The 23588-nt window shown below is 39.9% G+C and overlaps 1 protein-coding gene across 1 annotated transcript in view; it reads left to right on the plus strand.

Annotated features, from left to right (window-relative positions):
- The window catches only part of SVEP1 (sushi, von Willebrand factor type A, EGF and pentraxin domain containing 1), a 127381-nt gene that overhangs the window by 45314 nt on the left and 58479 nt on the right, over nucleotides 1–23588 (plus strand). Inside the window, exons 5-17 of the mRNA XM_035564545.2 lie at nucleotides 57–236; nucleotides 4342–4521; nucleotides 9116–9313; nucleotides 11732–11850; nucleotides 13288–13417; nucleotides 14102–14209; nucleotides 14429–14560; nucleotides 16311–16505; nucleotides 17589–17710; nucleotides 19907–20015; nucleotides 21910–22101; nucleotides 22376–22609; nucleotides 23193–23354. Coding sequence (XP_035420438.2) covers nucleotides 57–236; nucleotides 4342–4521; nucleotides 9116–9313; nucleotides 11732–11850; nucleotides 13288–13417; nucleotides 14102–14209; nucleotides 14429–14560; nucleotides 16311–16505; nucleotides 17589–17710; nucleotides 19907–20015; nucleotides 21910–22101; nucleotides 22376–22609; nucleotides 23193–23354 — 2061 coding nt within the window. The remainder of the gene's footprint in view (nucleotides 1–56; nucleotides 237–4341; nucleotides 4522–9115; nucleotides 9314–11731; nucleotides 11851–13287; nucleotides 13418–14101; nucleotides 14210–14428; nucleotides 14561–16310; nucleotides 16506–17588; nucleotides 17711–19906; nucleotides 20016–21909; nucleotides 22102–22375; nucleotides 22610–23192; nucleotides 23355–23588) is intronic.

Raw genomic sequence — 23588 nt, forward strand, 5'->3', positions numbered from 1 at the left:
AGCCTGCTACATTCCAGCTGGTGTGATAACTCTGTTGTGGTTGTTTAATTATTTAGTTGTTCACTGCCCTGAACTGAAGCCCCCTGAAAATGGTTACTTTGTCCAGAATGTCTGCAACAATTACTTTAATGCGGCCTGTGGGATCCGGTGCAAAGCAGGATTTGATCTCGTGGGAAGCAGCATCAGGCTTTGTCAGACAAATGGCCAGTGGTCTGGATCAGAGGCTACTTGCAGAGGTATGGATGTGTGTTTGAAAAGTCTTTTTCTTCTGGGATAGTTTGTTGTCCGTAGTGGTTTACTCTGATCATTGCATGGTTAAGTGTGCAGGGCCGACCCTCTTAAAGGAAAGAACATTCCAAAGGCAACCTTGGTCATTCTGTTTCGCTCCTTCCTAATAAGAAGATGTCTACAAAAGAAAACGTAGAACAGTATTTGCTAGGTAGTTAGTCAAACATATAACAAGACCTTGCCACACGGGTGTCTTACAATGCGCGTCAGTCTTCTCACATAGACAGACATTGGCTTACAGTTCCTTCTTATGAAGAATTAAAGTAGGAAGGCCTTGAGTGTAGTCCTCTGAAGATTTTTGAGTGGAGTTTCACAGGGGAACAACTGACAGTATCTGAGGAGTTTGCTGTAAGGGAGCATCTGCTGGAAAAGTAATAAACAGAAGGATTGAAAGGGAGAAGACATGGGAAAGAGAATCCTGAAAAGCATTCTTGATTTCTATAGCTCTTACGAGTACTTAGGAACACAGTTTGAGTTTTTTATCACTTGCTTTTGCCTGAGACTTGGGTCTTGGTGGTTTAGAAGTGGGGGTGCATCCTTATGCCGTCCTGCATGGTATTTCTTCCAAGGATGGCCTGAAAAAGCAAGTAACAGCCCTCATGTCCTCAACAGCCACAGCTTGTAGTTTAACATGTTTAGCTTGAGTTGCATAGACTTGATATTGGTCTGCACACCAGAATGTAGTAAATAAGAAGCAATCACCTCCTTCTATAACTCTTGCCCTGGCCATGAGTTGTGGGGAGGAGGAGGGGTAGGTTCTTGGAGGCTTTAGGACTTCATGCTACTACAAACACTGCAGCCCTTAAGGAAATAGCAACTGATGATTTTGAAAGCAGGGATCTGAGGTACAGATCAGTTCCTCAGGACACTCTTATATAGCAGATCACTTTTGCTTACATTGCAGGGCTGTTCTTCAGATAATCTGGGAAAACTGTCTTCTTATATAGCTTCCAGTAACAGAAGACAGAAAGGAGAAGCTTGAAATAAAAAATAAATTGCTGTCATGTGCCTCGAGGGTGCCTTAAGAAGGCAAAAACAAAGAGATCAAAACACGGGTTGAAGATACATACCACTTTAGGTAGACTTGGGTACTGGGGAATAGCTTCTGCCACTCAAAGCTTTTGTTGCACACTAGTTTCAAGTGCAAAAAAGTGGAGAAAGCTGCAACCAATGACAAAGAAAGGATCCTTTATCTTCACTGTCTGTACACAAGTGGAACTCTCTAGTACTTGGAAAAGCTTCTAGAGCAACTACAAATCTTCACCTGCTGGGTGTAGGTGCATGATCTTCCTTTAGCTGGGGTTTTGTTTGGAAAAGTGAGGGAAAAATCTGCTTTGAGGTATTGTCTTGATATTGAGTCAATTTCCTTTGAAGCCTTGATATGGTATATTTTTGCCTTTCTCATGCCCCTCCATCACACTGAAGACTTCCAATTAAATAAAAAATATTTAAAAATCCTACCTTTACACATGCTGGATCTGCTCCTCTCTATTCATTCAAACTGTGGAAGCGAGCAAGATCAAAGACACGGTTTATAGCTGTCTTGTTAATCCCAGGGGTATTTTATCACATAAATTAGGACGGGACCTTAAAGGAAAATCCCTTTGCACTGCTTTGGATTTTGACATTAAACACTCCTCAATTGCTCTGCTAACTAAAATCTGCTGTGCTGTGGGAAAGCAATTAATGCAGTTATGTCTTGCAATTAACTGTGACCCATGAAAAAAGCCCTATGAAGTGTGTATGTAATCCTGATAAATGTATTAGGAGAAAACACAGCACAAGCAGAATATACCTTTGTTGTTGTTTTCACTGACTTTACGGAAATATTTATTGGTCGTGGAAAGTGCCTAATTGACAAGAGGATGTATTTGTGTTTTAAGACGTGAAAACATAACCAGGATAACGTGGGCTCAATTCCCAGTTTCCAGCCGAGGCATACTGAAACTCTGAAGGAAAGTGAACACAGAAACATTGAGGAGGCAGGAGCACTGAGGAGTACGGCTAGCATGGTCAGAAGAGATGACTAGACTTACCAAGTGGTGGAAGGGAGTGCGTTCTCCATAGACATTACGTTGCTGAGGTGCTCCTCCTCAGTGCTCATAATTCATTCAGCCTTCCTCAATAATAACCACAGAGCTTGATAGTATTTGCTTTCTTTTACCACAGGTTGGTTACTAAAGGCTTCCGTAGAAACAATAAAAGAGAAAGCCTATTCTCTTCTGCATGAAGCATATGTGATTCAGCTGCAGAATGTCTTTCCTATTCACTGCACTGCAGTTAAGATACAGCTTATTAGAAAGCTGCCCCGAAGTGTTAAGTGTCACTAGCAAGATGGAAATTTCAAGGTCTTTTTTGTACTCTTTAATGCACTCTCTAGTGAGTGCCTGTGTGTATGTGTGCATGAGAGGAACAGTATTTTCAAAGAGTGAAGATGAGACAGTGGTAATACAGAGATGTATCAGATGCATCTGAGTGGCTTTTTTTTCCTTCTTTTGTATCCAATGTACCTAGGTTTTGCTGCAGATTTTTCTTTCTCTCAGGATTTCCTTATAGCTACTTTCACATAAGACATTATTTAATGAATGTTTTCTGCAGCTTTGAGGGGCTTGTGGTTATTGCCATTTGTACAGATGATTTCATTTTAAGGAGAGGTCAGGATATTTCCCCTTTTATTCGTTCTAGGGAGTATCATGCTCAGTTCAGTCCACACGTCCAACTGCCAGCATGTCTTGTCTCATCAGTATGCACAGTGAACAACTACTGGGAAGACGAGAGAAAGTTGCCAAGTTGGCTTTCTTTCAAGTGTCTTTGGAGAGGAGCTTGTGGTCTGCCTCCTACCAAGCAGCAGCTAGGATGGTTTATTTGGTAAAATTGGCATTCCTACCGCAGCAGAGAAGCCGTCCACAGCTCTGAAGCCATACATTGTCAGAGTTTACCCCCTGCCTGCAAGGTCAACAGAAGCTGTGGAAACAGTCCTGAGAAAAGAATAGTTTAGGGAGCTGCAGTCTGCTTGATTACATTTTTGATCAGCCACGCTGTTTGCCTTTATGTATGCTTTTCTCCCGCTAATAACTTTTGAACCAGTACCCTCCAGCCTTGGCTGAGGACAGTTTTCAATGATACAAGTTTTCCATAGGCTTTGGAAAATCAGCAGCTAGTTAGAGAAGAGAGGCATGAATTGTTGAGGGGAAAGGTATGGTAGGACCCCAGCAGGCATCTATCTACTCATTTTGGCTTGCTGTCACCCTGTCATATATATATCATCATCATCATATAGTCATGTCCAGTCGATGGGTGTGTACGGCTCCGCTGTTCAACGCAGGTGAACCCAAAGGTGTGTATGTACAGAGGGTAGCAAGGGGACGAAAGGAAATTTTAAGGTACTGGCTGAAGAGAAGGGCTGGAGGCACTGCAAAGGAAAGAGGTCCTAGTAGAAGAGCTTAAGGTTATGATAGTGAGACAACGAAAATAAATCAAGGCCTTACCAGCGCCTGCATCAATAAACTGAGGAGTGCCTAAGGATGTTGCCAAGCACTGCGACACAGTCATCTGCCCTGTTAAGCTCTTAGCCTCTTCTCTGGCATGCCCTCGGTCCATACCAAACTGACAGTTTGGATTTTCCCAAACTGTCAGGCACAGCTGGGGAATTGGAAACATTAGAAAGGCCCAAAATTTTCCATAGGATTGCATTTGTATACAATCCTGAAGGCTGACAGACTTTACTAGCAGAGGTTACCTGGTGCCAAATGTCTCCAAAGGCTGGGAACTTCTCTGAGGATAACTGATTTGCTAACATATCAGAATTTAGGACAATGTGGAATTGTGTGCCTGACCTCATACGTGTTACATAAGGCTCTCTCCAGAAAAGGAAGGCATCAATCCTTTGAAAAAGTTAGCCCTCTTCCAGCCCTATCCTATTCCCTAACTCTGTTCCAACTTCTGTAACTAGTGTACAAAACAGTACCTTTCCTGTCCCTGAAAACCTTAAGACCAGAGTTACTCCCCAGGTTCTCAGTGCTGCAGAGTGAATTTTTTTTTTTCCCTTTGCAGTTCGGACATGTCCCAAACTTCGGGCTCCTGAAAATGGTCAAATTAATTGTTCAACAGCTGATGTCTCCTATAAGACAGTATGTTTACTGACCTGCAATGAAGGCTATGAAATAGAAGGAAGTGCCAAACTCACGTGCCTGGGAACCTCACAGTGGGATTCAAAGGAGCCAAAGTGTGTGGGTAGGTATCTGGTTGCACTCTGTTCATGTCAGAGCACAGCCTTTCCTGACGTGCTGTCATGAGTGAGAAACTCTAACAATTTCAATAGCTGATGAAGCCAAGGTGAGAGTGAGAATTTATTTATGGAGGTTTCATACAGATTTTAAAGTTTGGGAGGGGCGAAACCATTTGTGAATGCAGTAAGCAGGCAGATTAACACTGAAATCCAGCACAACCAATAGCCAAAAGGTTATTGAATCTGGTGAGTCACTGTGATGTGATAAGTTATAAGAAACACACGTCTTGTAGACTTACACCACAGATTAACTGTGAACAAACAGGTTTGAGTTACCCTCTTAAAGCTAAAGATTCGGGTGTGTTAACCAGGCATTGTGAGTGCCAAGCAGAGTTGTGGCTGTTGACACTTCTGCTGAACTCCCAGCAGGAAATAAGTTGAGAAGTATTAGGGACCAAAACACTAAGGCAGGATTCAGAGGTCACACCAAATGTGCAGCAGTAAGTAGGCATATATTGCTGTTCCAGACGCTTCCAGTTATATGGAGAAATAAAGGATTGTAGATTTCAGAAGTACCCATTTAAGACTACTGGCATGAACTGAATTCTCTTAGAAGCATAAGAAGAAGAAATAGCAGCTGAAACACTTCTGAGGTCAGACTGCAAGAAAAACAGCACAAGCTTAAAAGTCCAGTGTTTCAGAAGCTGATCTGGTGCTGACTAAAGCTTGATTGAAGTACATGTCACCTGGGCCCAGTTAAGGTAATGCCGGTAGGGTAATTTGCGTTGAACCTGTGACTATTTTTGAACCGCAGGCTTAAAGATGTGGACATTGCTTGAGACAAGAATAAATTTCTAACTGTAGATACGTGTTCTAAAATCAAAAAGTATTAATTTATCAGGAAAGTTCGTTAAGAGATCCTAATCTCTCTTCTGTTGAAGCCAGTGTAAAAACTTCAATTAACTTCAAAAGGAAGGGACCCTGAAATCCTGTTGGAAGATTATAATTGGAAGATTAACTATATTCATCGGTTGAACTCATCCTTCCTAGCTTAGCATTTTGATTATTAAAATCCATCTCTACCCTGTATCAGATTTCTTCACACCACGCAATTTTACTTCCATGCCCAGATTACCCTTGGCAATGGCTTATTTTTGCTGAATCTGAAAATCCAGTGTAAAAGTTAGCTTTGGTTGTCCCAGAGGGAAACGTGAGCTAGAAACAGCCTCTGCCATCCGGCTTCCTGAGATTTCTGCTCAGTAGTGGTGTGCGGAGTTTCATTCAGAGAAAGATGCAAACCAGAGGACTCTTAATAGCATGTCCCCATCAAAATGTATCCTTCATACTCATTTTCAAAACGTTCCATCATTATCATAGAAGTGTTCCCTATTTATTTTTAATCTGAACAGTTTCTAACTATTGTTTGTCATCTGCTAGATGAAAGAAAACAAAAATCCTTATGTATTTATGCATATGTAGTTAATAATTTATCTATTTCCAACCCTTCTGTTGATAAAATGAAGTGGGATTAGGTTCGGTCTCCTGCCTTGGAACAGATTTCTTGGATCTCAGGGTACACTTGTAGCTGTTTTTCTGAGTGCTTTCCAGTTTGAGTGGACATCAATGCAAAGTTTACCATATTTAAAAGTTAGCTCTGTAAGATTGTACTACAACCATCTGTAAACATAATTGCCACAGTGTCATAACATAATCTGGATTGTTTACAGGCACTTCTGTGAGGTCTGTTGTCATACACGTCTTTTTCCAACAGAGTGGAAGTTAATGCAACTTTGGCTATTTACATGTATTTTTAAATCATTTTTTTTCATGCTGTCTGTAATTAGTTAAGTTTGCGCAGGTTACATTACATTACAGACTGCTTAAAAACAAAATACTTGCCAAAAAGAAAGGCTTTATCTTCTGTCCAAATAAAAAAATAAATAAATTTCTTCAGTCATGTTCTTGTGTTTCTTCACCCGTTGATGAGGGACTAAAATCAAGCACGTCAAAATTAATAAACTTTGGAAGATACTGTTCTCCTTGCTTTGTTCAAGTGTTCATGAAGAAAGGTAAAAATCCGGATGGCATCCAGGGTGTTGATGCCATCTAGTGTTAAAAGAATTAGTACTCCACAAGTCTAATAGCAGTTGGCTGATTCATTCCCCGAAATGTGTTTGTAAAGGAGTTGAGGAAGGAAGCATGATTTGCTTGGTAGTCTGTTTTCAGTTGTGGTATTGAAGTTCCTCTTAGAATCATACACCAGCCCAGGTTGGAAGTGACCCTGAAACTTACTATCACTCTGTTCCTCACAGAGTCCAGTCTTCCTGGTCAGCTTTATCAAACTGTGTAACTGAGCACAAATAAAAAAAAGCCAAACAACAATAATACAGCTTTTTTTTTTTTTTTCCTGTGGCTAGATATGCCGAAGGTTATCATGAAACTTCATCTGATGTTTCAAGATTCTGCTCTGCTAGGATTTTGCTAGTATACTTGGAAGCATCTTTATCAGGAGGACTGTTTCCACTTAGCCAAGAGCTGTAGTTTTCTTTTTCTTATACCTACACCTTTCACGGCCTTTCTTCTACTTGTTCCCTAAGTATTGTACATCTTAATGCTTTTAGCTTGTCCTCTCAAGCGTTGTTTTTTTCCAGTTCGTGATCTTTCTTCTATTTGTCAGTATCCTTCCATGGTGACCAGCCAAAGGTTAGATATTTTTTTTCTGATGGAGTTGTTCTGCATTTCACAGCCAACAGCATCTACCTGCAGTGAATGTGTTAACATTTACGATCTTTGCAGCCTGTTTAAGTATCTGTTCTGAAGCTGCAGCCTGTTGCAGTTATTAATTGCTTAGACTTAGACACATTTTCAGTATTGCGAGTTTAGAGGACAGGAAATACTTAAAATGCTTAGAGTATTTAAGATTTGTTTCATGCAGAAGAACCAGTTTTCAGTGACTGCTGTGTATTTTGGGAGAATATATACCCTTTCTTTGGGAAAGAAAAGAGATATGTACTGTTTTGAATTGAATCATTTCTGTGTCATTAAACCATCGCTAAGAGATGAACAGAGCTTTGCCTTCTGTATCTGTTGTTCTTTGTGTGTGCCTTTGTGTAGAGATTTTTCTGTTTTCTTCACCAACTAGCTAAAGAGTTACAGTTCTTCTCATTTGCTATAGTCAATGAAGCATTTTTCTTGTGTGTTTGTTCATTACCTGTTGGAAGAAACACTTCTGAAAGTCTGCTTATCTGAATTAATGTGATAAACCTTTTTGTCCAGTTTGTTAATGACTGCATGTCTGAAGTAAAAAAAACATTCCTTGTCTCACATGGTAAAAACAACAGCTCAAAATTGAACAAGGTTGTGAGAATTGGACATGTTTACATACATTGCATTGTTTGGAAGCTTACACTTCAATGCAAATATTCATCAGAATTTGTATTAAATTCTAGTTACAAAACAGCTCAAAACCTCAATTTTAAGCCTCAAAAAAATCATCATCCCATCTTAACATTGGAGGGATGATCAGCTGCCCTTCATTGTCACCCTCAGTCTTTGCATCTGGGTTTGAACACAGTCAAGACCAAGCCTAGTTTGACTCAGTTTGGAATACAGTAGGCAAAATCACATGCCATATCTCTGATCTCAGGTGAGCTCATGGCACAGTGTCTTTTTCTGTCTCTCATTCTTATTTCATAAGATAATGTAAAAGCTTTACAAGAAGGCAACAAATGCAAGACCATTGCTCGGAAGAGCTGATTTCCATAGAAAGCAAGGGAATGCAACTTCAAAGTAATCATGAAAGGTGAAGTTGTTTAAAAAAAAAAGGTGGCTGGGGGGAGGGAGAGCAAAATATAGTGGAGCCACATGAAGAATACATTTCTGTCTCACTGAAAAGCATAAGTAGGAAAATCATAGACTCACAGAATCATATCATGGTTTAGGTTGGAAGGAACCCTAAACCTCACCTCATCCAACCCTCCTGCCATGGGCAGGGACATTTCTAGATCAGGCTGCCCAAAGCCCCATCCAGCCTGGCCTTGAACACTTCCAGGGATGGGGCATCCACAGCTTCTTGGGGTAACCCATCCCAGTGTCTTACCACCCTTATCGTGAAGCATTCCGTCCTTATTTCTAATCTAAATCTCTTCCCTTTTAGTTGAAAGCCATTCCCTCTTGTCCTATCCCTACACCCCCTGACAAAGAGTCCCTCCCCCGCTCTCCTGTAGGCCACCTTTAGGCACTGGAAGGCCTCTCTAAGGTCTCCCAGAGCCTTCTCTTCTCCAGGCTGGACCCCATTTTTCTCAGCCTGTCTTCACAGGAGAGGTTCTCCAGCCCTCTGATTGTCTTCGTGGTCCTCCTCTGGACCTGCTTTAACAGGACCTGACGTCCTGGATGCTGTTTACTTCAGTCAGCACTGGAATACAGAATTTGAGTAGTTTCTACTGTTTTATACACTCACAATGCATGCAGACTCTTGAATTAAAGGTCTGTACATTTTGTGTTCCCTCTGAGTTGCCATATGAGTTTATTTGCAGATTTGTTGGAATGTACTTTTTTACACATGTCAGTTAAAAGATATGTCTTACTGGTCTCTTGTAGAAATGCGTTGCCCCACCTTCCAGAAACCAGCAGGAATAACAGTTTTCCCTCCAAGATGTGGGCTGGAACCAGCTGTTTCTGGGACTGTGTGCCAACTGAGATGTCCCCAAGGATTCCTCTTGTCTGGAGCTAGAGAAGAACTAAGGTGCATTTCATTTGGGAGATGGAGTGCAAACATCCAGGAGGCTCATTGTAAAGGTAGAGACCAGCACAAAATACTTCTGTGTACACATGTGCAGAATTGAAGGGAAACAGAAATTGCTGAGAAAAGACAGATTTGAACTGGGAAAGCATGATTCAAGCAGTGTGTAAGAAGCGTTGGCCGTACCATTATAGCTTGGTTCTCAAATTTACTTGTAGTTAGTAATACTAATGTGGAATTCGAAGTGTGCTTAAGTGCATTCTTAAAAGTGTTCGCTGTTGGCTGTCACTCCTTGGATGAGAAATCATGAGGTGTTGGGACACTGCCTGCTAAAAGGCCTGATGTGGAGATAAATTTGAAATTTCAAAGTAAAAGTGAAAGATCTTAGCTTAAAGGTAGTCAAAGTGGAACCCACAGTCCTATTAAAACAGCAGTAAGACTAATGCTACCAGTGGTTTAGCACAGACTTACGTAAGCACTGTAGTCTGAGCAGACCTGTACTGGCTGTGTAAGTCCTGGCTGATACACAGGGTGTGGAAAGATGCTTCTTTTCAGTTGGCTCTGACCTGACTACAGCTGTAGACGCGTTCTCAGTAATAGCACACAAGAGTCAGTGCCAAAACTGACGGAAAGAAGTGCACAGAGTCTGTAGAGGAGCAGGAAATCGTTGCATGCATTTGAAGGGTCCTGCCACGTTTGCCTAATTCTAGCATTGTAAGGTTATTTATTCTCTTACATGCATGCACACTGAGTTGGAAGGAATTTGGCTTTGGATTACAGGAGGACACAAGTGAAAGTGTAATTTGTCTGGAAATAGGCTATTCACCTCTTCGTGAACCACTGTGCTCCTAGAGCTAATGCTTCCACCCCAAACAGGGGCCTTCACCAGCCACTGCATGAAAGAACAGTACAGAAAACAGTTATGGCAGTCGTCTTGCCAAGTCACTACAGAAACCAAGGTGGGAACTTTTTCCTCTGTAGTGGCCAAGGAGATTTTATCCTTCCCTGTAAACATATCGTTTCCCACTCTGTGATGTACCACATTGTTTTTCTGAATCTTTGTGTAAACCTGTGCCAAACCACAGTTTTTAATATTTGATGGGATCCCAGCACAGGGCTACGAGCTGAAGTGTTTGGATCAAGATAAAGCAGCGTGGCTTGGGTTCAAGCTTTTAGATATTACCAGTGCATAAAACCCTAAAGTAAGAGGCACCAGGAATCTCCGAAAGTTATTCTTCTCTAGTAAAAATGAGCAGTGGCCTCTCAGTTGCTTTCATTCTTATTATTGTCTCTCTCTATTTTGCTGCCAAAATATTTTCCCAGTTCAAAACAGCCATTTTCTTTCTGACTTATTTATTAGCCTTTCTACAAAATTTCACTTTTAAATGGAATTTGCTCCAGCCTGAAGGCTGTGGTCAGGGGAGTGTGAATTATAACTGGTAGTTATTAGAAGAGTTCACTTCTACTAAAATTTTCATCAGAATGAGTTCAGAGGAAGGCAAAACCATTTGTATTTATTGCTTTGCACTCTTAATTACAGGGGTTTAATTGTCTGACTTATGTCTTTACTGGAACTACGTAGTAATAAAAGTGTAAGTGGTATCAGTCCTGAGTTGTTTTAAAGCCTCCTGGGCATGGATGAGTTCAGAGCTGAATGCTGTCCTTGTCTCATGAGTCTCAAGACCATTTATCAAACAATACTACAGCAATAAAATAACTTGACCACAAATGTTTTGAGAGGCCCTGTGCCAGGGAGATGAAGAAATACTTTGTCGGAGAAACTTTAAAGCTTAAATGTTGGTGGTGATATTACCTGTATTGTACCACCAGTACTTTGAAATCATTCAGCATTGTCACATATGTCACAAGAAGAGCCCATTAGTCCTACGTAGTAGCTTGTAGCAAGCATTTATTAAAGAACATTTCCAGTAACTGTTGACAGAAATCTTGTCAGTGCTTCTTTCAAGTCAGTTCCACACCATGTTACAGGGCATTTGAGAGTGACTACTGTCTTGCTCATGGTACATGTCATGTCAGAAATAATTTTCTTTATGTCACTGATGATCAGAAACAGGTGTTTACATCTGTATGTGTCATGTGTGTGGGCAGTGAAAGGATAGAGAAACCGTTCCTTCTTAATGAGTAGATGAGTGTAATGAATAGATGAATAATAAAACAATTAATTCTGTCTTATTTATGCTTTGTTTTATGGTTGCATGCGGAAACCAGAATCTCGTTGTGTTAGGTGATGTTCAAAAATAAAACAAAACAGTCACTTCTCGTGAAGAATTTACTGTTTATATATGAGCCAGTAAGCAAGAATTAAAAAGAGGCAGAGACAGTACCTTTGCAAAAACATGTGTATATATTCCAGGCAACACAAAATAGCAGTAGTTATAAAAACTTGAAGTCTAACAATTACATAGATTTTATTTCTATAATACCACATATAAAATATTTGTCTTCTGGGTCAGATATTGAAGCTCCTCGGATCCGCTGTCCAGAAAACATTGAGACTGAGACCCTGGAACATCAGAACTCTGCTAATATCAGCTGGCAGATCCCAATAGCTGAGGATAACTCTGGAGATGAGGCAAGTTAAAACCTTTACATTTGACTGGGTGCATTCTTTTTTAGCTAGTTATTTCAAATTAATTTTCTGAATCATTAGAATTTCTTTCTTCTGACAAGCAGGAGTAGAAGAGAAATCTGCTGAAAACCTTGTATATTGAGAATTCAGCATTTTCTGTCCCATTTAGGATTATGTAGTCACAGGACACTCTGCGTGGTTGATTTATGTGGTCCAAAGGAAGAATGTGCCCTTGTTTATAAAAAGGAGACAGCTGCTTTAAAAATTAGCTCTTAGAATGTGAAGGACTTTAGTAAATGCTTCTCAAAAGGAAGTAAACCAGTTCATTAATCTAAAAGGCTAACAAGAGCATACTGTGATAAGTAAAAACGCATTTCAGCTTCCCAAGTGAGAGAAAAATCCCATTTTCTTATCCTATGCAAGGTTCAGACACAGGCCTTTGGCTACTATGGGTATCAGAGGTCTGTGAATGGAGTTACGGAAAATTTGCTCCAGAGCTGTTTCATAAAGAGTAACATTCCCTACAGGCTCAGACATGATCACGTTACAGCAACTGAATGCATTATCATGAGTCAGCAGAGGAAGAGTGGCTATATGTATGTATGCTCTGAATTTGCTGCAAACACAGGAGATTTTTGCATTTGGAAACTGAGCAATCCCAGTAAAAGAGGTTTAAGTTCACACAGGTTTTGCTGCAGCACAGCTATGATCAGATAATGTAGCTGTGCGAACCCAGAGTCATTCACTGAGCTGTAGAAATGAAGTCCCTTCACTCTCAGTTGTAGCTGGTTTGTCAAAGCTGCAGTTCTCAGACAAACTGCTTTGCTCAGGTGAAGCCAGTTCCCTTCAAGAGAGGTTCCTTAACGCAGTTTTAACCTATATGAAAGAGCTGTAGTCAGCAAGTAGGTGCCATTCACTCCAAATGCAGTGTTCTTTTGCAGTACTAGAATGTATTGAAGCATCTGTGGGCTATTAACTCATACAAATATGTAGATTAAAGCTGGATCTGCAAGTACTCACGGCACACAACCGTCTGCCCCACACATCTCCCAGGTCTGCTGCCCTTGCGGCTGGAGACGTGAACTGCAGACAAAGCAGGTTCTGAGCTGGCACAGTTTGTGTGCAGCATGAGGAGGCAGACAGGAGCCTGTCTCAGATTGTTTTAATGCACAGTGCTGTAAACTTCAGCAGATCAGGGTCCAAATCCTGACTGAGTAAATTCCTGTTGCTATAAAGAAGGTAGTCTTGAGAAGGGAGGAAAGGCACTCTCTTGCCAAGTCCACTCTCATTACTTGAAGAGGCTATTAGCATTAAGTATGAGCAGGGTTAACACAAAAGGATACTATTTTGTGCCCATTTCTTGAAGCATATGAGTGTTATGAATACTGGCCTGTTTTTTGTTTTGTTTTTTTTTAAATAACAAGTGTCTTCCTATAAAAGGTCTCAGTGCACGTTACCCCAGCTTTCATACCACCGTATCTTCTCCCGATTGGCGAAGTTGCCATTACTTACACAGCAGTTGATAAGTCAGGCAATGAGGCAAGCTGTACATTCAGTGTCAAGGTTATTGGTAAGTGCTGTTAAAAATCATTGGGGAAGAGTCTGTCACAGTTGAAACCTTTTCATTTTGTGCAGAAAGAGACGGTGGATCACCACGGCCTTTCTGTGTGCATGGATAAATCCAGAAATAATGCCATCTCCATAAATGCATTGCTGATCTTGGGCCACAGTTCGCATAGTGTGCAGTCATTGCTCCCACATGTTCAGTTTGGGTTGTTCCTTTGTTCTGTTGTTCATGTAAATGTTAAGATTACTCCTTATACTGATAGATGAAATGCTTTTTTTGTGTTGCTGCTTACTGCCTTTATCATACATGTCTTTTTTTTGTCTTCTTGAAAGACTGCAAGAATTTCTGAGGTTCCTGCATGTTGCTGGTGCCAATCATTGTTCAAGAATTTTTGCCAGACAGTTTTATTGTTCTGCACTCCTATTAAACAAAGTTTGCTGTATAGAAAGCAAACATAATGCAGAAACCATGACTTCAGCCAAAGAAATTGTATTGTATTACTGTTGTGCCATTCCCGTAGTGTCTATGAGATGTAGCAGTTACTCACAGGTGCACACCTTACTTTATTGTATCTTCTGATGCAAACTTAAAACTGCTTTTTACATGACTTCTTCTGATTATACATTTCACTTGAGTGTGGCTGCAGTTCAGTGAGCTAATGTCATGCCATCCCTTCAAATTCTGTAGATGCAGAACCTCCTGTAATTGACAGATGCAGATCACCACCACCCATACAGGCAGTAGAGAAGGAGTACCCAGCAACATGGGAAGAACCACAATTTTCAGACAATTCAGGTGAGACAGTACACCCCAAAACATGCACACAACCGTGAAATTGTAGAGAGTTTCAATCTGCTCACTCTTTGAGTTTATGATTTTATTATTATTATTTATTTTTAAGAGCACATCATTTGGAAGAGAGGACCTACCATTTCTTTCTCCATTTGTTGAGGTTGAGTGTGAGCAACCATGTTTAGCTCACTGATGTTCTAAGTTGTCTTTTAACTCTTCTAGGTGCTCCACTGACTATTGCTAGGAGTCACACACCTGGAGATCTCTTTCCAAAAGGAGAGACAACAGTTCAGTACACAGCCGTGGATTCCTCTGGCAATAACAGGACATGTGAGATTCACATTGTCATTAAAGGTTTGTTGTCTTCTGTCTGCTGGCACAGTTCAGTAACACATTAGTCATGATGTGGTACTACAGCTTAGTATTCTCAGACCAGCAAAAGTGTATGGCTTTGTTGTAACTGAATATCATAAACAATGCAAGTCAACTCCACTTCTTCATTCAGTCTCCAGTTTTCTTTTAGGTGTTCCTAGTTTCTGTGGGAGTAACTTGAAGGCAGTCAGGATATCAGTTAGTACCAGTGAACAAATTACCTAAGCAGCACAGCAGTGAATTTGGCCCTATAAATTCAAATTAGGTGTAAAAGCGATTAAATTAATATTAATTAAAGCAGTAAAACTTCTGTAAGTGGATCCATTTTTTTCTCAGTGACAAATATAGTGTGAAATGAATTAATAGGTGTTACCGAAGCCTAACTTGAAATCCGTACTTAAAAAGGAAAAACATATGGAAATATTTTTCTAATCACATACAAATACTGTAGCAGATACTAGAACATGCTTTAGGTTTTAGAAACTGTCTTTATCTATGCATATATTTACACGTTTGTGTTGCTTGCACAGACACCTTTTCCCCACAGTTTACTTTCTTAGAACACATCAGTAATTTGGCAGATAAAGAATGAAAATTGTACTCTATCTCTGCCCTCTGGTGCTTATGTCTCAGTTGAACATCTGTATAAACAAATGGTAGTGAAGAGAGTATACAAAATCATGCAGACTGGACTTTTGGTTATAGCTTTACAAAAGGTAATTTCAAATTGTTGTGCTACTTGCTGATTTGCTTTTGTAAATCTTAGCAAGGACAAGCCAGTTTGTAGAACTGGTATTATTTCAAGTCTGCACTACCCCAGACTTTTTGTGGTCTCTGTGCTCCTAACATAACGTTTTCAGATGTTCACAATCTCATTCACATTTGGCCTGACCATAGATTAGAACTGAGATTTGGTTTGGTTGAACCCAGCAGGCAGCTAAATGCCACTCAGCCACTCGCTCACTCTCCCCAGGTGGGATGGGGGAAAGTATTGCAAACGTAAAAGTGCAGGAAGTATCCTAGTTGTGTCCCCTCCCAGCTCCTTGTGCACCCCCAGCCTCCTCCTGGTGGTACAGCACGAGGAGCTGGAAAGGCCTTGACTCTGTGTAAGCACTGCTCTGCAACAACTAAACATCAGTGTGTTATCACCAGTATTTTCATCAAATATCCAAACCACAGCATCATGTGAACCTTTATGAAGAAAATAACTCTGTCCCAGCCAAAACCATGGCAGGTTTTGTAGTCAGTCAATCCTAAGATGATTTTGACAAGTCTGCGTGTTGTTGCAACAGTGGAGAATGGACAGTGCTTAGTTTTAGAATTCAGGGTGCAATACAGTTTACTATAATTCGTTATATGACAGTTCATGTAAAAATTTAGATTTTTTTTATTACTTTAGTAGGTGTGTACTTGAGTGTGCAAATTTGAAGAAGTACAGATGAGTTTGAGTCTTGCACTATGGAGGTGTTTTTTTTTTAATTTCACATATGTATCACAATATTTTTTTTCTTTTTAAGTTTTCACATTTCTGGTTTCAAATTCAATGGTAGAGTTTGAGAATACTTTAGCAGTAGCCTGATCCGGGTTTTTTGGAAGTAATGAATAATACTTTCACAGGCTTCAACTGCAACTTTTGGAAATGCTGTTTTCCCGTGTGTTTATTTAATTCACCAAATTCATCAATAAGCATCTTTGTATTTTTTCTTCTTTGTTTTCTTTGTACTGTTTGTAGGTTCTCCCTGTGAAATCTCCTTTGAGCCAATGAATGGCGATTTTACGTGCACAACAGATGAAAAAGGTGTTAATTGCACATTGCACTGTGCAGAGGGTTACAGCTTTTCAGAAGGATCAAATGAAAACTACTATTGTGCGTATGAGGATGGTGTCTGGAAGCCACCTTATTCTCCAGAGTGGCCTGACTGCTCTTGTAAGTCTAACTGTTATTATTTTTAGCCTGTGTTTTGTGAAATGAATCTGCATCTTATCAAGCAATGTGTTTAATGAGGAAGTAAGTGAAAATATTTTAGAAATTACGACTGCTGTATGATGATAACTAATCTTCTCTGCTTCCAAATTGTTACAAGCATTGCAAATGAATGCATGGAAGTCCCTAAGTGTATTACTTCAGAAGATTTCTAAAATACAAAACTAGTCAATTTGTATCCTGGAAAGCACAAGATAACAAAGATGGCAAAGCAGACAAGGTTTATCATTAGTTTGTCTGCAAACACTAACAGTGCCTTTTCAACAGGAATTTCAACAGTATTTGCAAATTAGCAGTGCAAAAGTATCTGTAAAATCAGTGCATGCTGTAATTACATATATACTTACCACCAAATCAGAAGCATTTGTGTCTTTCCTTTGAGAGGAACACATACAAAACTTTAGTTGTGGACTTTCTCAGTGTTGGTGACATTCTAAAAATAAATATATGAGATCTAGATATGAAGTTAGACTTGGCATCACGTTGCATCCACTTCAGTCAGAATGGATTCTTTGGTTCCAGCAAATAGCAGTGTTTCAGCTGTGAGCAAATGGATGTTTCATAGCTATTTATCAACTGAGATGCGTAACGTGGACATAGGAGCTTTGCTCCTTTTTTCATATTTAGCCTTGCAGCATTAGTAATAGTGCTTTCAATATTTTTTTTCTCTCTCTATAGAAAGTAAGAGTGCAGTTTAGGATTTTGACAGCTCACAAGTTTTTCAATTAAGAAAATGCTGAAATAGCTGTATGCCATTTTTCTCTAATATCTTACGGCTTTCCCGTTAAGCTGTTGTGGAAATTTGATGCCTGTCAAGGGGTAATTAGTGTCTTTTCATATTTGTCTGCGTTGGCTGAGATATGTATGATACGTTTTAGGGAAACAGCCGTGGTTTCATGTATATATACTGTGAATTTGGGTTGCTGATTTGAACATAATGCTTCTTAGCTTAGTATATTCCAGTTTTAGCCAGTCCTCTGAAACTATTGTGTTGACCAATAAAAAATGTGCTCCAACGTTTTTCAGTAAATCGTTTTGCAAATCATGGGTTCAAATCCTTTGAGATGCTCTACAAAGCAACACGATGTGATGACAACAGCCTTCTAAATGGCTTTTCTGATGCCTTCCAGAGTGCACTTGGTAAAATGGTAGGTTAGTAAATACTACTTCCTTTTACATACTTTTATTAGAAAATACAATTTCTTACTACTTTTCCCAGCTAACTAATTTCAAACATGGAAAATACAATGGCAACTTGGAAATGAAATCTGTGCTTTTTCAGAAGACAATGAGTCTCCTTTAAAAATAAAGAGGATGCACGGCCATTTTAATGTAATTCAGTTCAGTCTTCAATGTGAAGTTACTTAGGACAGGCTTTATAGAAGTGTCTGTGTAGCTTATGGACCTCATACACAATAGATTTTCAGTTGGATTCTAAAGAGAACATGTGCAGTTTTGAAAACCCCACTAAATTGTCCCCTAACCTCAGTGTTCTTTGTGAAAGTGATGATAAAATATCCTCATTTTATACATAATATGTGTAAAACCTAGATAATACAAATGAATATAAATGTATACAGATAGACTGAATCCACATTTGGTGCCCAAGTCTAGGCACTTAAGTGGTAGCGACTTAAATAATTTGCTCAGGTTTACTTTAGTTTCTGGATTCTGACTCTTATTAGTAAGAACTACATAGTGATGAATTTGAAGGGGTAGCATGTTTCTTCTCTACAGTGTCTCTTGCTTTCCACTTCGATGTTACAATTCTCCCTCTTAATCCACCAGTCTGTCCTCAGCTGCAAAGCGGAAGCAGCAGGCTTTTGAGCTATGGTCTAAGGAGCTGATGTCTGGGCCTAGCGTGATAGCATTGTGCCAGAAGACAACACTGGACAGTTACAGGTTTTTTGCAGGCCACCACCCGTATGCTAAAAGCTCCACTACTAACTAAAAAGCATTATTAGCACATCCAGCTAATGGACAGACTCCTGCAACTTTGGAATTCCTGTCAGTAGCCCTGGTCGAAAGGCTCAAAGCTTAAATGAAACTTCCGATAATCTTATACACTTGGACCTGAATATCTGTAACTCTCTTGCCTTACGTCAGGTTTGTTCTCTTCCAGTAGAAAAATTTGTTAAGTTTTAAAAAGGGGGACAAATCAGCAGGAGCCATCTTTCCAATGGAAAACAATATACAGAAAAAAAAAAAAAAGCAATCCCAAAACACATACTAGAGCCCAGCTTGCTTGAAATCATTCTGGAAAAAGCCAGAAATAGAGATTTTATCAAAAACAATGTATTCATCTGTTCTTGTTTTATGTCCATTGCCTTTATGGAGAGAGGAAACTCTACAGAAACCTTTCCGGTATTGAGAATTTTCTGTGCTGTGATTTCCGGGTATATCACAGTGAAAACTCAGCAATAAGAAAGAGTAGGCCTTAATTACTCTAACTTCCCACCAGCAGAACTCTTCAACAGTGATGGACAGCCTTATTTCTCACCAGTGAATGGTTTGCTTAACCAAAAATGCTTCTTCACTTTATGGTATGTTTCAGGATGAGCTTTTCCAAGGTTTTGAAATCATTTTTGAGTTACAGCCTTCAACTTGTGGTGCAGTATGCAACTGCTGGTTTCCCAGACCAGGAAGAAAGAAAAGGATATTAAGTAAATCACATGCAGGCATCCAGAGCTTGCATCAGTTTTCCTGAGCAACTACTTCTATATCCTATTTGAAGGACTGTCCTCCTCAGATGATTTTCTCTGTCTTCTGAGATCTCTTGGGGGTATACATGAGTACCTTCCCACAGGCAAGGAGAGATGGATATGAAGAAATAAAGTTTGAAAGCTAGAAACAAAGTGATGGCATTATTGTAAACCTGACAGAATTACAGATTACATTAGCTGGAAAACCTGTAGGTGTTTTCAAACCTGTGAGCACATGCTGTTTTTGAGAAGAAGAAACAACCTTGAACTTTCTACTGGATTTTGGGATTACGTATGCAAGAGTGGTTAACACCATGGACATAGAGAATCATAGAATCATAGAGTATCCCATGTTGGAAGGGACCCACAAGGATCATCAACTCCAACAATTTCACATATAAAATAGACCTTTTACAAAAAAAAAAAAATTGTATGCCTCCAGTTTACCTTTTATTTCCTGGTTGTATCAATAGAACATACGTCTTTCAGCAGACCTTGCCAGTGTTATAAGAGACATGAAAGGAGATGTGTAGTGTCAGAGAAAGGGCAAGACCAGTGCTTTATATTGTAACAAAGTTTCTTTAAGTTTGGGATGAGCTATGTGATTTTATTTTTTAACTTTATTCTTCTTTATGTTGGAAGGTCCCATCGTTCTGTAATGATGTTGATGATGTTGACTGCAGATTGGAAGAGCAGACACAGAAACATTGCTTGGAATACAATTACGATTACGAAAATGGATTTGCCATTGGTAATTACCGATTGCATAGATTGTTAGCCATCCAGGCTTCACTCAGTATAATTTATTTTGTTCTGAAATACTGCAGTGTGTTGTGTGGAATATTTAATGAAAATAATTGTAGCATTCAAGTTATTAAGCAATTAAGCAATAGATTTTCTTATGGAATTGTTTGCTCTCTGTTTGCAGTACTGCTTTCTATATATTCTACATGGGAAGGAAGAGTTCACTGAGATGCCTCATGGTAGGGAGGAAGAAAAGCATGCACATGCAGACTGCCACAACCTTGCTTGATTAGCCTGGAAGAAAGCAACTTTTTTAAAAACATACAACAGTTTCAAACCAAAATAGTGAAAAAGCACAGCAGGTGATTCTAGAGATTGTTAAGAGAACAAGGACCTTTTTCATCCTTGATGCTGGTTCCAATCAACACAGAGCCCTCAGAGTGTACAGGCAAAGCATAAATTTGCAAGTTAGCTGTGAAATAACTTCCCATATGCAAGGGTAGCTTTTTGCAGGACAACTGTAGGTATGTTGGTGTGAAAGCTGTAGCAGCCCTACTGATTGCTCCCACTTCACTTTACGCCAAGTAAGTTGTCATTTTCATTCCAATCCCAGACAGGTTAGTGTCCATGTTGCACTTGGCTTTTCTGAGTCCCTTGGGACTACTTAGAGCAGAAAGGCTAAAAGCAGATAGTGAGCTTACATCATCTTAGCATGAGGCATTTTGGCAGATCAACGTCAGAATACTTAGTCTTTTACAGGACTGTGGCTCTTTTATAAGTTCATAGTGGGACTACTCTGGTACAGCTTCCTGCTTACTCTCACCTTTTAGACATGCTTCACTCAGTTTGAGAGGACATTTGTTTGTAATCAGACACAAGGGACTCAGGGCTCAATTTGCAGTTGTCATCAGGGAAAAAGTTGTTGGCAGCTGGAACTAATTTGTAAAGTCACTTGGTGGAAACAGTATTGTGGAAATGAGGTATAGGGTCCTATTCTCTTCTGGTCGTGTCAGTCTCTTTTCAGAATAACCTTGATACTGTTTTTCTGATGTTTCTCGTGATTCTACACTGGGGAGGCTGGAGATCAGAGCTCTTCTCTGGTCATAAGAGAGAACAGTTTAGAAGATCTGTTATTGAGTAATCACGTAGTATTAGTCACAAAGCTTCAGGTTTAACTTGCCTTAGTTTTCACTGCATATTAAGCATAATCTAGATGATTTACCTGGTAACTGGCAAACTGTTTTTATGCCTTCGTGTGTTTTCAGAAAGAGCTAGATTAATGAAATAGACTGTGTACCTCTAATTCTAGTCATGAATAGGCAGATTACTTACAGATCAAGATAGTTTAAATCATGTTGTAGATGAAGAACATTATACAGAGGGTGAACTTAAACCATTGTGTGTAACAGGAAATGCCTGTCTCAGGGGACTGAACACAGAGGGTGATGCTATAAGCCTTTTCTGAGAAGTGAGACAATGGTACAACTTTTTCAGCAGTTGTGAGAAAGAGAGGTAGTGGAGACATAGTGATAAGGGCATGCTAGCTGTAATTGAGCAGTAAGAGAGAACAATGAAGAATAGTTTAAGAAGTTGCTTGCAGGTGAGGGTCCGTGAAAGACTGAGGGGAAGAGAATTGCTGTTTTTATCAGTAATTTCTTTTATAACTTTTATAGCAGAATTTCTATAAGACTTTGGCTAAATACATGGATTTCAGAAGCTCTGTGGTATCAAGAGTTAAACTTTTTTCTTTAGTCAGAATCATGGTACACTAGGCACTTGTGCAGAGGCAAAGATAGCATACATTGTCTAGAGGTTCAGACAGGCCCCATTCTATTGGGGATGTACTTTAGAAATAAGTATAAATATGACAGGCACTTATTTTCTACATTTTCTTCTGGCAGGGGCTGCTGGTTGGGGAGCAGCAAACCAGCTGGATTATTCCTATGATGATTTCGTTGACACAGTGCAGGAAGAAGACCTATCCAAGCATCTCTCTGCTTCTGCAAAGGCAGCACCTACTCGAGTCAAAAGACATAAGAAACTGAATGTTCCAATGACTGACCACAAAATCAAGTTAATATTTAACATCACAGGTGAGAGAAGTAAAATATATTCCTTCTCTTGTACATTCTTTTTTAAAATTCTTATTTCTAATACACACCGTAAAACTATACCTTCAGTTCACAAAGCCTGCTGGAGATGCAGACAACAGTTTTCTGGTGACATTCAGAGCCTCATTTTGTACATGCCTGCTTTCCACTTTGAACTGGCAAGCTTGAGTGCTGCACTCTTAATACACTTCAGAGTACAATGGAAGTGCTGACTGTAAAATCTGTGTGCTTGTTGTGTTCTCTGTTTAAATCCCAGCTAGCGTGCCACTGCCTGATGAAAGGAATGATACACTGGAACTGGAAAACCAGCAACGTCTCCTTAAAACTCTAGAGACGATAACAAACAGGCTGAATAGGACCCTCAATAAGGAACCAATGTATTCCTTTCAGTTTGCATCCGAACTCATTGTAGCTGACAGCAACTCTCTGGAGACGGAGAAGGCCTTTCTCTTCTGCCGGCCTGGTTCTGTGCTGAAGGGGAGAATGTGTGGTAAGCCAGAGGACTTGCTCCTTATACATATTTAGAGTCCTTTTCAAAAGCAAGGTTTTAGAGGATACTTGAGAAGGTAATGGTTTGCATGTGTGTGTGTGTGAATCATGTGTGAAGGTGGTTGGTTAGTAATTCGCAAACAGTCCAATGCTTGTGATCTCCCAGAACAATAAACTGCAAAAATGTTTTGTGCAGTTTGATTTCCAGAGGATGTTTATGTTTCTAACCAAGACTTGTGGAAAAAGAATGCTTTTGTACCCAGGATTCCACTCCCATGGGGAAATCAGGCATATCCACACAGTTGGTGATACTCAGGAAAATAGTGCTTCATATGCAGTCTTTTAACCCTACTTGTTACTCTTGTGGATGAGGAGTAGCTCAGATAGGGAATTGGATCCTGTTTCTGTTCTTCACTGTTACACAGTGAAGTCATTACGACGCTCGAGTCAGACACCCCATGCAAGCCTATCTATTGAGGAACAGAATCACATTTCATATAAACAGGATTTGATTAAATGGGAACTCCAGAGGCAAGACATGTATAATTGTACATTCTAAGGGGAACCTTGTGTTTACATTACAGTCAACTGCCCTTTGGGTACCTATTACTCCCTGGAGCATCATGCCTGTGAAAGCTGCTGGACTGGATCCTATCAAGATGAGGAAGGGCAATTGGAATGCAAAAGTTGTCCATCTGGTAGCTATACTGAGTATCTGCACTCCCGGAGCATCTCTGAATGCAAAGGTGAGAACTTTGTCTTCTCCAGACAGCCACTTCTGAGTGCCTGGTCCTCATTACAGGAGTGCTGGGATTAAATTAATCTATGAAATGAGAAGCAGTCCTAATAGCCCATTGATGCATGTGTAATGAAAAAAAGCATATGTGGTATGCAGAATGCCCTGGCAGGTGTTTTAAATGTAAGAAGAGCTGGCCTCTAAGGTTTTGTTTCATTTTTGTCTCCTTTCTGTGAAATTATGA

This window comes from Cygnus atratus, chromosome Z (genome assembly GCF_013377495.2).
Source record: "Cygnus atratus isolate AKBS03 ecotype Queensland, Australia chromosome Z, CAtr_DNAZoo_HiC_assembly, whole genome shotgun sequence".
In the NCBI taxonomy this organism is placed as follows: domain Eukaryota; kingdom Metazoa; phylum Chordata; class Aves; order Anseriformes; family Anatidae; genus Cygnus; species Cygnus atratus.